General features: G+C 39.5%; 1 protein-coding gene across 8 annotated transcripts in view; it reads right to left on the reverse strand.

The window, feature by feature from the left end:
- LOC119706375 (core histone macro-H2A.1) overlaps window positions 1–16632 on the reverse strand; it is a 43001-nt gene that overhangs the window by 1963 nt on the left and 24406 nt on the right. For 4 of the 8 annotated variants that reach the window (XM_038149988.1, XM_038149985.1, XM_038149986.1 and 1 more), the window contains 3 exons: window positions 11502–11601; window positions 5980–6069; window positions 2732–2906 (listed from right to left, as the gene is read on the reverse strand). In XM_038149988.1, the coding sequence (XP_038005916.1) occupies window positions 2732–2906; window positions 5980–6069; window positions 11502–11601 (365 nt within the window). Of the gene's footprint in view, window positions 1–2731; window positions 2907–5979; window positions 6070–9930; window positions 10022–11501; window positions 11602–16632 lie in introns of all 8 variants that reach the window. The other 4 variants (XM_038149991.1, XM_038149989.1, XR_005258514.1 and 1 more) reach the window with 3 other exon arrangements.

Raw genomic sequence — 16632 nt, forward strand, 5'->3', positions numbered from 1 at the left:
AGATAATGTTTGTGGTATTTAAAAAATGATGGCATGAAATAGCTTATTTTTTCTTTTTTGAAAATGTCTGATTTTTTCCCTTCTATTGTTGAAGAAAAAAAAATAAAAAAAGAAAAAGCATTGTGAGCAAAGCTTGTACTGTTCCAAAGCAAATCAACCGAGAGCAGTTTTGACACAGGAGCTGCTTAGGAGTGAGCAGCTTCCACAGCTGGGCACTTGCAGGTTACTTTTGAGTGCTGCATCCTGGCATACAGTGCAGAGATCTTCCAGGAACTTTGCTCCTGAACTGTCATGCAGAGCAGCATCAAACATACACTGATTCTGAACTGTTCTCAGGGGCCTCTGAAGTCACACAACATCCAAGTGTTCTGGCAGAGTGGTCACACCAGGGCACATGAAAGAAGAGTGGCCTGGTGAAAGGAAGGCACAGTGCCAGGCAAGCTGATAACAATCCACTGCTCAGGACACCTCTCCCAAAAGAAACGAGAGCGCAGAAAAATCAGCAGAAAGGTGCTGGCCTGACGGCCATGTGTGGGCTGCAAGAAACAGAAGCCTGAGTCACTGATCAATGGGTCTGAGTTAAATTCTCGTGAAAAGGCAGTTTGGGATTTTAGCCAAACCAGTGTCAGTTCAGATCAAAGTCAGACCTCAGAATGAAATCCCTTCTCAAGGATGAGTTCATGTTCAATCCCTAACTCTCCTTTCCCTTTTCTCCTGCTGGCCCTACCAGACTGAACTCCAGGCTACCTCTGAACAGAACCCAAGTTGTGCTTTCCATAAGTTGGCTGTAGCTGAGCATCTGGCCCAATGAATGCTACAAGTATGCTATTTTATTTCCCCTCGTGATTTATTTGAACTGCCCTCATGTAATCCCATTCCTCAACTATAAAAGAGAATGAAACTGTTTATGTGGGTTTATTGGGTGATGTCTGCTTGACAGATGCCTGTACTAGAACAGCTGCATACATGTGGTGTCTTTGGCATTTGTTATCTTTTAAAGCTTTACTTTTTTCTTTTTTTAATGCTTTTGACTTCATAAAAACAAGTAGAGAGTATTGTCAGAATATATTATGTTCTCTCCAAAATTAACTTACACTTGAGTATCTCTAATTAAGGGAGGAAAAAATGAAAAATACATAACCTCATATATTACTCAAGGCCTTTTGATTCCTCTCCATCTTTTAAAAGCACCACTTCAACTGGCTCAAGTAAGAATGACGTGTATATGCCAAGTGGAGGGCTTGCCCCAGATCCTGCCTGTCAGTAACCAAATTTCAGAACAGAATATGAATCCTGAGGGTTGTTCAAGGCTTCAGCATCTTCCAGTACCAATCACCTACTTCACAACAAGGGCTGGGAATGGTTCTTTGCTGGGAGCTATCCAGAACAGACAGGGCTGTGTGGAAGATACTTTACGCGGTCCCACTTTTACATAACCAATTCCACAGACACTCTGCACTCTCCACATTATTCTGTGGAGGAATAGAGTTTCACCCAGAGAGTGATTCAGAGCTGCTCTTTGTACTGACCAGCCTGTGACCCTGACAGCTAATCCAATAAGTTACTGTGAACCCCCTGCTTTATTTCTCTACTCTTCTGTAAAGTTTGCTCAAGTTATCTCCTTCAAATGACACCTATGCAAATCAACCTTAGCTGGAGATTTCTATGATGCAAGTTGCTTAAATTTAGCATCCTAATGAAACTTTTATTTCTTGTCATTCACCCAAAACCTCCAACACTGTTTTCTGCCTTAGCCCACAGAATATGCAAGAATTAATCTAGTGTTGCAACACAGCACAGTGGGAAGAATATTCTTGTACACCAGCCAACTTCTTTCAAACTTTGAGTGGCTAACTCAAGAGGGTCAGTTGCTCAGGGTTAAGAGACACAACTGTGTAATTCAGCCTAGATTTGGCCCTTGGTTTTCCTACTGAGCCATCAATGAGGGCCAGGTGTTCCCATCCTCCCTCTGCACCCCAAACCCAGGAGCCTCAGACTAAAGGTGCAGTCAGTCTGAACTGAGACTCTTAAGAACATGATCTGACTTTCAAAGGCACTGAACACACTGTACAGAGCCAGAGGACCTGAACTTTAGACTGAGGTTTTCAAAGACCTTGGCAAGGGTTTTTAAGGTCTTTTTTTTTTTTTTTTTTTTTTTTTTTTTTTTTTTTAATGAAATAGTCCCATGATGTAAACTCTATGGAATTCAGCTTATGGATTTTGGATGAAAGCTTGAAGTGACTCTGCAAATCCTGAGAATCAAGGCACTTTAGGTTTGCTGCTTAAACAAACACTAAGTCATGTCTTCTGGCCATTGCAAGACAGGTAAGCTTCATTATGCACTAAAATCAGGCAAAAGAGACCCCTTTTCTTCATGTTCTTTTCCACATCTCCAATTTATATGAATGAATGAATGGTCTGCAAGAAGTCTTTTAACAGTCCCTTGAAAGTTCATTTTATGCTCTTTATCCTATTTACATGCTTTGAGATTTGCAGGGATCAATCACTATGAGATCTGCCCACACTAAACTAGTCTGCAGGAGAACACTGCAGGCTCCAAGCACTGCCTAAACAAACCTAGAAGAAACTCTTCTTTTAGGGAACTGATTCAAACAAGGAAATAAAAAGCCACATTGTAGGAATGTGTTTTGTACATGGGAAGGGACTGGAACACCAGATGGCACTTAGAGAATGTGACCTATTTGGCATCAGGTTTGCCTGACAACCCTACCTGCCACTGCCAATGGAAGGAAATGCAATTGATTTCAGCTTCTTTTCATCAGCCAGAGCCAGGCAGTTCTTCACTGTCTTCTCCAGCAGCTCCTCACATTTATCTGAGCCCCAGCCTGGGCTATTACAGTGGATCACAAATTTTGCAGGCAGTCCATGGCCAGCACTGACAACAGCTAGGAAGAATTGAAAATGAAACATAATTACCTTCCTCTCTTTAGGATTAAAGGAGTGTACATGTGATTAAAATAGCAATCAATCAACAGACATTCCCTTAGCCCATGAGAATGTTTTAGATTATAAATCACAAATCACACAACCTAAAAATATAACATGATTACAGAGACTTTGTGTTTTCCATTTCCAGCTGCATTTTGCTGTGATAATTTATAAATCATCGCTAGGATTGAGCTTATTTGAGAGAGAGCAAGAATTCGTGGCTGACATCAAAAGAAGCACATTTATACTTAGGACTGGATAAGGAGAAGGGCAGTATCTGTTAGAACCCAAAGCCAACAAGGGATGATCTTGCTTTGGGTGGGTTTACTGCAGAGATACAGTAAATGCCAGGATGCTGGACAGGCACAAGGCACTCCAGTGATCTTCAGCTACTCCTGCTAAATGCAGAGAGTTCAGCTGGCTTCTGATCATACCCCAGCCCAAACTGGAGCAGTTCAGAGCTACTAGTGCTCTGCAAACCCCAAAGGAAGGAAGGAAAAGAGATGAATTAAGATTCTGGCTTTATTTCCAGCTTTGTCTCTGAATAACTATAATGAAGACATTTTGTGTCATTTCAAGACTTTGGGCCTGGCCTTATTTTAGCTTTTTTTGTGTATAGGTCATCCAAGATCACTTGAACAATGCTGGGCTTAGTTTCTCTCTTTCATCACATTCTTGACAGAAGGGTGTAGAGGATTCATTTACAGATTTGCAGTGTTTGATTCACGTTGTTTGTGTAACAACAGGCCAGACCTTGTATGTACAAAGAAATGAAAAAGAATTTTTACCATGCTAATCATATCTTATCACCACAATATTACCATGGACACATGGGGACTAAGAAGATGCAGCAGACCCTGCCTACAAACTGCTGACAGGCAGGGATTCTCCAGAGGAGAGGCCTCCTTCTCTGCAGGAGAACACGTTCTGAGTTCACCACTTCCCATCCCAGAGCAACAACAGACTGTGCTCTGCCTGCCAGAAGCCAGGGTAGGAGGATCTCTGTCATTTCTGAACTCACTGGGCTGTGGTTGCAACTAAAAAGTTGTGACTTTGGTTTGTTAAAAAAAAGGTGGGGGGAAGCAAGCCACCCTAATCACAAGCTAAGGGAAGAAAAACATCCATCTAAAATCTCACAAGAACATATAGCGAGCCTTCACAGAGAGTCAGCCCCTAAAATACCCCACAAAAGTGTTGGTATAAAATGGTAACTTATGTCTTCACAAAACTATAATAAAAATAACAACAATTTAAAAAAAAAATTTAAAAATCAGGTTTACAGAGATGCTCATAGAAATCCTCTATTCTGTTCTGGAATGTTTAGGAAGCATTTTGCTATTTAGGTATAGTAGAGGTAACTCTTGGCACATGATCATCACATATGGATACTATCTCATGGCTGCTGCAGGAAAGAGAAAATAGACTTTGTCATATGGATCCTGACCAGGGGTTAACCAGAACATTTTGAAGGACAATGAAAGCACAAGCATTTATGTTCTTATGGCTTTGCAGAGTCCCAACATGTTGAACAGCCTCAGTGTTAGGCAATGTTAATTTGTCATAATGTGCAACTAAAATGTTGGCAGATTCAGAATACATCATAAATCCAAGAAATATCTATTAAAAGCAGCTGATATATCTCTAGTCAGATGTGAAATGTGGATATCACCCTCACCCTGAAAGAATAAAATACTGTATTGATACACATGACCAACTTTAATATTTCTCAGGGAGTGTTTTCCAGGGTAGTCATTAATTAACTCATTAGGATTCTGATGAGGACAACCGTTCATTACCAAGAGCAGCTGTCCTTTACTTCAAATGCAAATGCACTGAAATGGGAAGTAAGAAAGATAAAGCCAACTATGGACTTATTCTGTGCTAGTCACATACCAGGGAAGCATTCTGGTTATGGACAGATTAAAGGGATGTCCATAGAACTGAGAAATATGAACCCTGGGTATATGTAGGATTGAAAAATGGATGTATTAGTTCAGCTCTAGAGTCCTCCAACAAGTCCCTAACGGCCAGTTTATCCCAGTGACTGCAGAGCTGCCCTGGAGTAAGACTGCCAAGCAACCCAGATCTGAGGGATGCACTGACAGCTGAGAAAAATAAACTTTTCTTTTCAGCTTGCCACCTATTTGGAGCAGTTTGGTCTGGGCTGGTAAGCAATCTTGTACAGAAGTTAGTAAAAAGAAAAAAAGTGAGTAATTGATTCTGCATATTTTCGCAGAACAAAAATTCCAAGAAAAACTTATTAAAATTTTTAAAATGCAAGGGAGAAACCCCCAAAGTATTAAGCTCCAGAAGTAAACAGTTGTAATTTTTCCTGTCAGAGTTGAATTCTTACATCTCCCCTTCGGCTGTAGTTAGGATTCGTTTACAAAACTGTGCACACTGTATTTATTTTTATAGCATAAACACAGATGGCAGAATCAGCCTTCTATATGAACAACATGGATCAGCAATTTCACAGATGGTGTAAAATTATATATTGCCATTATCAAACTTTATTACTCACATAGTAGATTTTTCTCTGAGATTACATAAATTTTGATAACTAGGCATCAAAAAGTCATAAGCTTTTACAGTGATGATTTTGGCACTGATTAAACTAAGTACCCAAGCAGATGCTGAACTTTAGGCACATGCTTAAGTTCAGTGAAAGTCAGCGGCATTTCAGCAAAGCAGATGTTTAACAGAGCTGGACTCAAAAATCAGCATCTCATTAATTTTTTTTCTGAGCTGTGCCCTTAATGATCAACACTGAGTGTGCATGCACGTACCTGTGAACAGCCTGGCTCTACTGTAACACTACAGCACTGCCCATTTCCCAGGTGCTTAGGTAAAGGTTACTTAAGATGCAAAGCGTGCAGTTTAACTGTGGAGAATACAAACGCACAGCCCTTGGGAGCTGCCTGCAGACAGCAGAGCCCCAGCGGTGCTGCAGGGGGAGCTGGGCTGTGGGAGCCAAGCCCCAGTCCCACAGGGCTCTGGGTGGGGGTCCCGAAGCGCAGCCTCACTCACCTCCGGCTATGTCCAATGGCCCGTTCTTTTTGCGGAGCTCAATGACGGCTTCCACAAACTCCTTGCCACCTTTCTTTTCCAAAGTGCTCCCTGAACAGAGAATCGTTAGTTTACTCCTCTGATCTCAGCAGACATGTGACTCATCATTCGCTTTTGTTACATCACTCTAGAGTTTTCTGCCCAAACATTTTTTGGGGACTGCAAAGTAAGATCTAAACCTTTTGGGACTTGAGAATAAGCTAGTCATTAAAAACAACAACAACAACAACAGAAAGAACAAAAAGACAACCCTAAGAACCCAAAAACCTCACATTCCCTTGCTAACATTCTCAGACTTGAATTTACTGTCAAGAAACATCTGACATGACATCCCTACCTCCTTCCTTCTCATGAGCATCTCTTAGTGTGAAATGTTCCAGAAGAATGTGCTAGCTCAACAGTGGTTGAAGGTTTGTAATTCCTTCCCCTAGGATTCATTTCCCCTCTTCTCTTACAAATTGTTTTAAAGAGCCATTTGCCACAATAAGAATTTGAAACTCACCTGATCTTGGTCCCTGACCCCAACAGGTGGCCCCAGGAATGAAACAGTCTCGTGAGTGCAGCGGGCTGCTTTACTTGGTAACTGCCCAGCTTGTTGAGCCACCTTTAACCAAGAGGAAGAGCCTCAGAAATAAGGAGAATCTCTAAGGAACACATTCCTCCAATGAACTTCTCTAACTACAACTAAGGAGCTGGACAAAGTTATTCTGGGAGGAGAAGAGCTGTGCAGTGTGTCAGGGCAACCAAAAGGTATGCTCTTTACAAAGGCAGTCCATCACTAAATGGTTTAGATCTTATTTTGCAGCTCTAGTTTTAAATATTAATGAAAGAAAAAACAGCCCAAGAAAGCATTTTCCTAACTACATAAGCATCCCACATAATTTTGCACTGTGCATATTAATTATAAAGACAGATAAATAAAAAGCAGTGATATCATAAAGGCTCTGATTCGAGATATTGCTTTGAAAACTGATTTCCAAAAGTTCAGAACTAGGACCTCTAAAGATCTAGACATTTATTTGGTGACACCCCTTACTTCCACTGATGAAGAAAGAAAAAAATGCAATTTCTGATGGAAGTGCACATACTATATGCTCCAGGAAGCAGAGTCCCTCCTCCAAGATTCCAGTTACTAAATCAGGTTATGCAGCTCTAGGAACCAAGAAGACTGCAAGATGCTTTTGTTTTGCTAAATTTCTTCCAAACTGAAAAGCTGAAAACAATATATTTGTTTTCCATTCAAAAACTGACTCTGTGACCCTGAGTCTATTTTGTTTGTGGGAGTTTATTGCTTTTGGGGTACAAAAGCTGAAGACAATTACAAAAGCTGTGCTTTTTCTTTGGCTTTTTCATAACCAGTTCACAAGAGGGTTTGCCAAAAACTGGATTGCAAGGTCAGACTGTGTAGGTCAGAGTGTAATTTGCTGTTTGTGCTCATTTAAGCTTTTAAATATAAATACTTCAGCCAAACTTCTAAGGATTTCCTGAACTTAAAGTTGCCTATCCCAGTGCAACTGAGTAGGAGGATCACCTTACAAATCTCTTAGAAAAGACAGTAATGGCTTTACTTGTAGCAGCAAGGTGTCTTAGGAGAGTGCTGGGAAAGGAGATCCAGAGGTGCTTGGAAGCACTCTGCCCTTCAAAGGCAGTGAGTAAAGCACAACACCCTGTGCCCTTTGCTGAGCCCATCCAGCAGATGTGGCTGACTCCAGGGTCTTATAAAATCACTTTGACTGAGAAGGGATGGAGAGGCAATGAAACAGCCTTCCATTCTAGTTATATTCTTCTTGTATATATTTCCATATCATTCCTATTTATATTTTTATATATATACCAATTATATTCCCCATGAGTCCATGGACTCTGATCAGTCCTAAAACCCATGACAGTCATAATCCTTAATTTCTCTTGTTTCAAGGGGAAACATAATTAAGCCTTGTGCAGAACCTAGGAACAGCAAAGTTCTATTAAGTAGGTCATTTCTTTGCCATTGCAAAGCTGTTGTACATTTAATGGAATTTAGCCTAGTTTGGTTTAATTCAATCCAGAAGGATCAGCTTTTTCCCTTCTACTGGGAATTAATTTATAATTAAAAGCAATGAACAATCATGTCAGTTTATTCCACTGAGCTCTCTTCTTGCAGACCTGGTACAAAGAAGAGAAAAAGTAATATTTGGTACGAATGGGTGAAATATTCTGCATTTACTCCTCAATTATGCTCTTCTGATTAATAGTGAGGGTTTATATTGAAATCATACTTGACATCTATGTTGTAAATTAGCTTAATGTGGCAAAGGACAGACTGTATTTAACCATCTTCCACTACACTAGCAAGTTTCTTAAGGGAAGCCTTGCTTCACAGCTTCAAGGTTAGTAGCTTATTTGCTCACAAGCATAAATATGTGTCACTCCCATGAGAATAAGATCATTATCTCATGCTTTCCAAGCAGGCATTGGTATCAGTGTTGAAAACAGCGTTAGCAGAAATTTAGGCTCTAAAATTCTCAGGATAAGCCCCCAGTACACTTAAATTGTTAGGGAAAAAAAACCAACAAAAAATTAAAAAAAAATTTAGATGGGTAAAAGTTAATCATTGGAAGCTAAGCATTTGTGCACTTCTATTCTTTCTTACAGCAGTCAGAGGCAACAGGAACCTACACTAAGGAATGAGCAGTCCGACTTCAAGAGACAATTTTCTTTGCAGAGTAGCAAAGCATTTCTTTGTCACAGGGTAGGAGACAGGCACATTGGCTAAATGGGTCTGACAGACTTTGGAAGCATATTCTTCAGGTACAGGCTACTATGACACTGCATATTATTTAGCCAGCAAAGTCACAGTGCTTCTGCCCCAACAGGTCATCCAGAGCTATATTTCTCTGCTTGTTACTCAGAATGCAGCCCTTTCAGAAAAAACAGGTGGTGCAGGACGTGTGTCCCTCCAAGTCAGTACTGAAAACAAGGCCTCAGGCATGGGGGGAGCTCGTTCTCACAGTGATGGTGAGGTCAAGATGAGATGCAGAACGGAGGCTGGGATCAGCTGACTTGTTCTTAAGCAGTGCCAGCCACTTCTAGATTCGGCCCAAGTTCTGATTTGCCTTCTCAAATTACCAAGGCAGTTCAATCAAAGTTCTCCTATCCTTTTATAAAATCCTTCAAAATTCTGTGTATGAGAGGGGTAAGAGAAGGGCTAGGAGAAGAGTTACTCAAGGGACAGTTAAGATGGCTGAATTAAGAAGTCTGTCCTGTTTCCTGTCATGCCTTCTCTCATCCTTGTAGCTCAGGTGACCGATGTATGTGCTGCCCTAGCCTGGGCTTGTGGGTGTGAGGACCCTGAAACCAGGCTAGGAAGGTCATCGGTCCGTAAGGATAATCTTAAGAGTTTGGAACATACAAACAGGTTAGATCCAGCCCATGAATCCAGATATGAACATCTGAAACTTGGCATGGAGAGGTCATCGGTCCATAAGGATAATCTTAGGAGTTTGGAAAATACAAACAGGTTAGATCCAGCCCATGAATCCAGATATGAACATCTGAAACTCGGCATGGAGAGGGTGCACTGGAACTGGTTTAAATCTAAAGATCAAGACTCAAACCACATTCAAACCAGGCACTTAAGGTGTCAGACCAACAGTGTTGTAATTCATTTTCCTTGGTCACATGCCTGCATTTAACGCACTGTTCCTGCACTTCAATTTTGGCGGTGCACTCCATGGTTACTTCTGAAAGGCTGATTTGGCAACAAAAACCAAAAATGCCCACTAGGTTTGTAATTGTTCATTTCTTGTTAGGATCAGTGGGGACTGCTGGAAGTGAGAAATGAATGCAGATCTGCATAGCTACAACAAGCTGGTGGCTGCTGATCGACCATGCACACACATACGAACTGCGCAGCACTGAACTTGCCATTACCTACTTCACCACCGGTGTAGAAGTCAGAGTTTGTCGGGTGAACGACAGCATCACTGTCGATCGTGGCAATGTCAGCCTGTACAACTTGCAACTACAACAGGTAAACAGATGTATATCAACCACGTTGGACAGAGACCCAGCACAGGCTCTACATTTACACATGTACCAACGTCCATTTTTCCTACCTTTACATCTCCAAACCTTGCGCCAAAGGAGTATGCTGAGTTGTGTGTGCAGGTGTGTGTAGAGAAAGGGGTGTAGGGAGCAGGAGAAGGAATATTGAGTATGACATGATCAAATAAATGTTAAAATGACAAGTCAGAGCAATCACATGAGATCATTTCCAAAGTTTTAAAATCAGCTAATGCCCCATTTCACTTTGCAGAAACCTAGAACAACCAGTTCCCCACAGACCATGACATTAAAATATGGGATCTGTTTAAAAAAGAGAAATTCAGGATCATCAAGACAAACAAAATAATTAGTTTCTCCATTTTGTCAGCATTAATAAGCTGACAGCCACTAATCTTCATATGTAAAGCCATTTATCATTTTGTTTCTAAAAATGCCAGTTTCCTTCACATGAAGGAAATGATGTATTTGCAGCCAGGGTTGTACAGAATTTGCTTTAAAAAATACAAATAATTGTTTGTTAAAGTTTAAAAGTAAGGCATATTTTTTAATATGTGCTGGAATGGCTAAGACACTTGCAGAAATATATGTACTTCTAAGAAAGGCTGATATAAAAATTAGCTTTCTTAGACCTTTTTCTTGTGTACTTACTTCTCTACATTCCCATAGGAAATGCAGCAGTATTAGAATTATGGGTTGTATTCCATTAAGGAAGTTTCAAAAAAAGACAGCAGCAGGTCTACTCAAATAAGAAGGGAATGCAGTACATAATGCATGAAAGGCAATTTTTGTTTTGTTGAAGAATAAACTTCTATTAAAGAAGGATTTTTTCATTTCTTATCAATCTGGATCAAGAGAAAAGCTTCAAAAGTGATTCTCCACCCATGACAGTTCACTCTTGGTATAATATCAGTATTTGTTTCCAGCTGAAGGTAAAAGTGACAGAGAAGAACTGAAACATAATGGAAACAAATTATTGACTGAATTAAACATCAGATCAAGAAATGGAAGATTTGGGGACAGCTAATAAAGTTAATAAACCCTTTCCAAAATTTTAAGCCTACTCTAAGTATTGAAATAAAACCCCTGAGATTGCAAGTAGAATGGAGAAACTGCTTATTTTGAGAAAAACCTGACAAAAAAAGTATTGTAGTCCTCAAAGTATCCAAATAAGAAACCCCCCAAAATAGCTAACAGTCACATATGATCATTATGGAAAAGAATTTAAAATTTTTGAACTGAAATCAGCTTGAAGACTAGCAATAGCTTCAAGTGTTCAGAATTGGTCAAAAAGTGTTTTGAATATAGTTCTTCAACAAAGCAGGACCTGCAAGATTTGAATTTCTGCTCTGATTAAAGGTATGAAGCCCTAGGGAGTAAATTCTGGGTTCCATAATTTCCATGTGACCGTTAGTTGTGTCAACCCATGCCCCATTTACCTAGGTCATCTTTAAGGTCAATGTCAGCATTGGTAGGATTGATAATGGCCTCCACCTCGAAGCCGGCTAAATTACTGATTTCACTGTGAATAAGGTTCAGCTGAAAAGAAAAGCATGAGGTGGGAAATAACAGGACAGCTGGGAAATCACAGAGAAGCTGCAGAAAAGTGAGCTTTGCAACACAGATGGAGATAGCATCACTGCAAACAAATATGCAAAATAAAAGGCAGGTCATCAAGGGATATTAGCCAAAAAAATTCAAACACAAGACTCAAACATTGTTCATAGTGGGAGAACATGAATGTACCAACTAGTAAGCTCTATTTTGGTTTTACACTGATCACTATTTGGGATTCTTATTATTATCCAGTATGTAAAGAGGGCTTACAAGAAATCTGGATAGGGACTTTTCATGAGGGCATGGAGTGACAGGACAAAGGGAATGGCCTTAAACTGAAGGAGGGGAGGTTAAAATTAGATATTAGGAAGAAATTCTTCCCTGTGAGGGTGGTGGGGCCCTGGCACAGGTTGCCCAGAGGAGCTGTGGCTGCTCCATCCCCAGAAGTGTTCAAGGCCAGGCTGCATGGGGCTTGGAGCAGCCTGGTCTGGTGGAAGGTGTCCCTGGCCATGGCGGGGGGTGGACTGAGATGAGCTTTAAGGTCCCTTCCAAACTATTCTGTGATTCTAATTTTGCCATTAAATGAGGGTATTTGTTTCTTCCCCACGTATGGAGATGAAGGACAACCTAAGCATCCCTTAAGCATCAATTACAGGGATGTGCTGGGACTATTCTGCACTGAAACAGGATCAAAGATGCTGCTGCTCCTTCTTTAAGCCAGCAAACATGAGCCTATCTCTGAGAAAGCAGACACTTGTCTCCAGCAATTTCTCCATCCCAACAAGGGGACGTGTTTTTTTTTCTGTCCTTATCAGTGGTCACCATGTTCTGTATTACAGCACTTCAGTCCTCATTACAGTTCTGCAGCCTTTGGGAATGTCTGGTGAGGTACTGTAAGCAGGCACATGATATTATGTGCTTATTGCTTCTAGTTTTTATTTTGTTTGCTTTACTTCCTTTTGTCCCTTATGAAAGCAGAGATTTTTAAATCCACCCATTAATGCTCATTTACTCCTCTAAGTACCCCCATATATTTCAATCGTGTCTTTCAATTTCTTTCCTGTTCTAAACCAGGAAGATTTCTCCTCTCTCCTGAGGCACACAGGGAACTGCAGGAGGCAGCACAGAGATCTAGAGCCTGGCCTCACATCTGCACTTTGTGTTCTTAAGAGACAGTTCAGGGGTCTCCTCACGGGATGTGACCCACAACACAAAACCAACTCTACAATGTGAAGCAACCTAATGGGAATGCTAAACTTGGCAAAGGTCAAAACTGCAGGTATGGGAAGTTTCTAACAAGGGTTTGAGCAGGTTTGACACTGCTTCATGGCTTCTGTTAGAAGTCTGATTTCACAGGAGCCATGTTTACTCCTGACAAAACTTTAAAAGTGCAAAAGCTTTTCCAGACTTTTTCATTTTGGGAAATACATTAGTGACAGCATATCCAATGCCTGAGTTTACAATATGTATTTAAAATTATTTTTCCAGTAGCTGTTTGGGTGATACAGAAAGCAACCATGAAGGAGAAAGCTCTCATTCATTTATGCAATTCCTGCAACCAGCTGCAGTTAGGCCAGGCTTTCCTTTTAATCCAAAGCCCTCAGCCTACAAAGCATAAAATCTTCAGGCATGGCACTTTATATCATCCATATCAGAATTTTATCTCTTGTTTGTTGTAGGCCATGTTCTTAAAATTAACTCTTCAAATAATTTCTTTGTGTATGTTAATTTATTAACAGGGAATATGAGCCAGTCCATGAAACCCATAAAAGTGAATGGGACATTTAAGGAGGTCATCATCCCTATATTAAAATTTTCTGAAAAAAGTATTTCCATTTCATTCGATTCTATGAATTGACCTTCTTTCTCTTTTTAAAAGCCTGCAATTTCATATAATTTGCATATGTTTCTTGAGTAAACTATGTTACCTCAAACTAGGGTGACTTTGACTGAAAATGAATGTAATTCAGGCCTGTTTTAAGTACGTGTCTGTTTGGGAATTTGTAAAAAAATCTAAGAAAGCTTCCTTTCCAAATAGCTTGGAATCCTTTAATACTTCACACGTGGTGAGTTATTCATACTGAGTTTGAGTCTTGAGTTTGACTACAAGCAACTGCTGTTTAAAAAAACAGTCAAATCAAATCAAACCAAAATGTTAAAAAAACTTAATGAATTTTTAAATTAAAAAAACCAACAGCATAACACATGCACACACCACGACTGTTTTGTGGAGATTATAGTATGTTCCTAAACATATTTTGCTCATTCTGTAAGTGATTTTTTGATTCCTAATTCTGTGCTCTACAAGTTTTTACCCCAGATCTATTGCTGCAGACTGTTTTTGTTTTGGACCTTAAATCTATCCCTGAGCCTACTCATATATGGGATTTACATAACAGACAGCTGGTAATTAAAGTTTCAATTTAGCAACAAGAAAATGCTTAAAAAGCTGCCCATGACTGATAGCATGTGTTAGCAGCTAAGTATTATTTTACTAAATTCTGCATTTACTGCTCAATGCACTGTTAGCTATCCAATTGCCAAAAACAAATAAAAAATTAATCAGAATTTTTCCTGCAGAATGAAATCCACCAATGAGTAATTGCTCAATTTCACTACCCAATAGTATGAAGCATGTATTAGGCAGAAGTGATCCCCTAAAGGGCCACTTTAAAAAAATAAATAGACACAACTTGCATATACATGTGCAACAAAGAATGGACATAACTTGAGGTAACATTTCAATTAAATGTTAGTTAGATAAAATGCAGATGGCACTTAGCACATCCATGATTATTTATGCCAAGCCTGGCATTTCTAATTTTGGACAAAATTACCTTAAAAGTCTTGGAGCTTTTTCTGGTATGAGTTTCATACTGAAAAGTGAAGATGCCTAGTGGAGACCAAAAGCTGAGGTCTCTTGGAAAGTCCAAACCTTAAAGCTTAGGCTTGAGATCCTGCAAGTCTGCCTCTACTTTGTAATACTCTCAGGAAAAACAAAGTAGGTAATGTGCTCAATGCCACATTTCCACTGGGATGTCACTCGTGGATGTGCAATCATTTACATATTAACTAGATTTTAATAATTAATGTGGCAATAATAAACTTCTACAGGTATAACTGAAGGATTCTTTGCCATTTCATGACCTCTAAGAATTTCCAGCTGAATGTTAGCAGTTACCTAAACATTTAATACAATAACTGTAATTTTAAAAACTGAACAATACCCAGGTTTGCAACATTCTCATTTGTAGTTTTTGCATCAAATTAAATTTAGGGTTATTAGAAGGATGAAGAGCTGCTCTTGCAAATAAGTTCCTTCCCTTCCATAAACATGGAGCCAAGAAAAATATTTTTCCATTAAACACTTATGAATGGTGTGATATCAAAACCAAGATTGTTTTCCTCCTTCTCTGCATTTAGCAAAGGATTTTCTGATCTGGCAGATAATGGTTTTGCAAACCAAACAGATGTGCTAGAAAGGTGTTCAAGAATGTCACAGAAGGTTTGAAAGATCCTGATTGATTGATTGATCTTAGCAGCAATTATTCAAATGCCTTCTCTAACTCTCAGAACATGATCTCTTTGATTTGGAGTGTTCCTTCACAGGAGACAAACAGGTTTTCATTTTCTTTTAATTTCTCTTTTCATTATGTGTTACAACAAAATGCTAACAACTGGTCCTTCTCATGTGCAGGGCTTACTGACAAGGACCCAGTGCAGGGATGGATGTGTTACACCAGTAATTTTCTCAGGGGGCTGGACTCAATGAATGAGAAAGCCAAAAAGTCCATTCCCCGGTATTAGGACTCACTGGGAGGCTGTACAACGGACACTGGCTTTGCCACCACAGCTTAAAGCAGTCCTGCAGTTCATGATTTTCTTCCACTGAGCCCAACAGCAAAGCCCCACTGATTTGCTGGGTCAGTCTTGCTGGAACACAACACTAGGTATTATTATAGGTTTCCTGTGGTAAATAAAATGAGCTCACAATCAGCTCCAGAAGTCTGACATTACTTGCTTTCTTGAAACAGTAATGTAGACTATAAATTTTGGGTTCTGATTTAGTCATCAAAATGTTTTTGAAAAACCACCCCCCTAACAGGAGCAAAATAAAAACCAACCCTACCAAACCAGCCACCTAGCTGTAGCTGTAAGATTAAATGTGGAAAATCAGAAGTATTGAAAAAAATGTTACTCTCATGCATGTCACTTGGCAAACAAACTGGAGGATAAATGGAGAACAACCTCAGTATGAAATAAAAATGAGTCAGAGGAGTTACATTCCACAATGGACAATGGCTCATCTTTTATGGCTTACAACACAATGATCTGATTATTGAATGATAGCAGAAAGATGCAGTTTTACTTCAGAAAATTTTGCATCACAAATTAAAGGCAGGTTTCAGGATAAAAGACCAAATTAATTTAATGACTCATCTCTTTAAATGGATCCTCTTTAAGCAGATATGTATTTGTATTAAACCAACCCACATCCCAAATCATATTCACAGGGAAAAAAAGAATTGTTGATCTCTAGCTTTTCATAAAAGCATCATTCATTATTACACAACATTAACTTCTGTAAATCACAAAGCAGAACACAGCATAAAAACATTATTATGAACAAATGTCTAAAATAGGTTTTGATAAAAACCTGTAAATCATTTACATCAGCAATGAAGTGGGCTGACTGTTGGAAAAAATGCATTTTATGCTTAGAATAATCTCTTTGGCAGATGCTTATCTGTAACAATTATGCTGTTTATGAAAGAGACAAATTACAAGCACACAGGCTTTCCTTCTAATTAAGTATTTAATGATGTAGTCACATGAAGACTTATTCATGTACTTTTTAAAATGCTCTAGAAGTTGTTTCAGAGAATTTCTTTGATGAGAAAAACTGATATCACACATCTCGATTGCTCAGTGGGGAAATGTCCATTGTACCTAGATGTTTTGTGGCAAAGGGGGTAGTAGGAGGGGGCTGTTCCCTAAGCAGCACAGAAAAAT

The sequence above is a fragment of the Motacilla alba genome, chromosome 13 (assembly GCF_015832195.1).
Source record: "Motacilla alba alba isolate MOTALB_02 chromosome 13, Motacilla_alba_V1.0_pri, whole genome shotgun sequence".
In the NCBI taxonomy this organism is placed as follows: domain Eukaryota; kingdom Metazoa; phylum Chordata; class Aves; order Passeriformes; family Motacillidae; genus Motacilla; species Motacilla alba.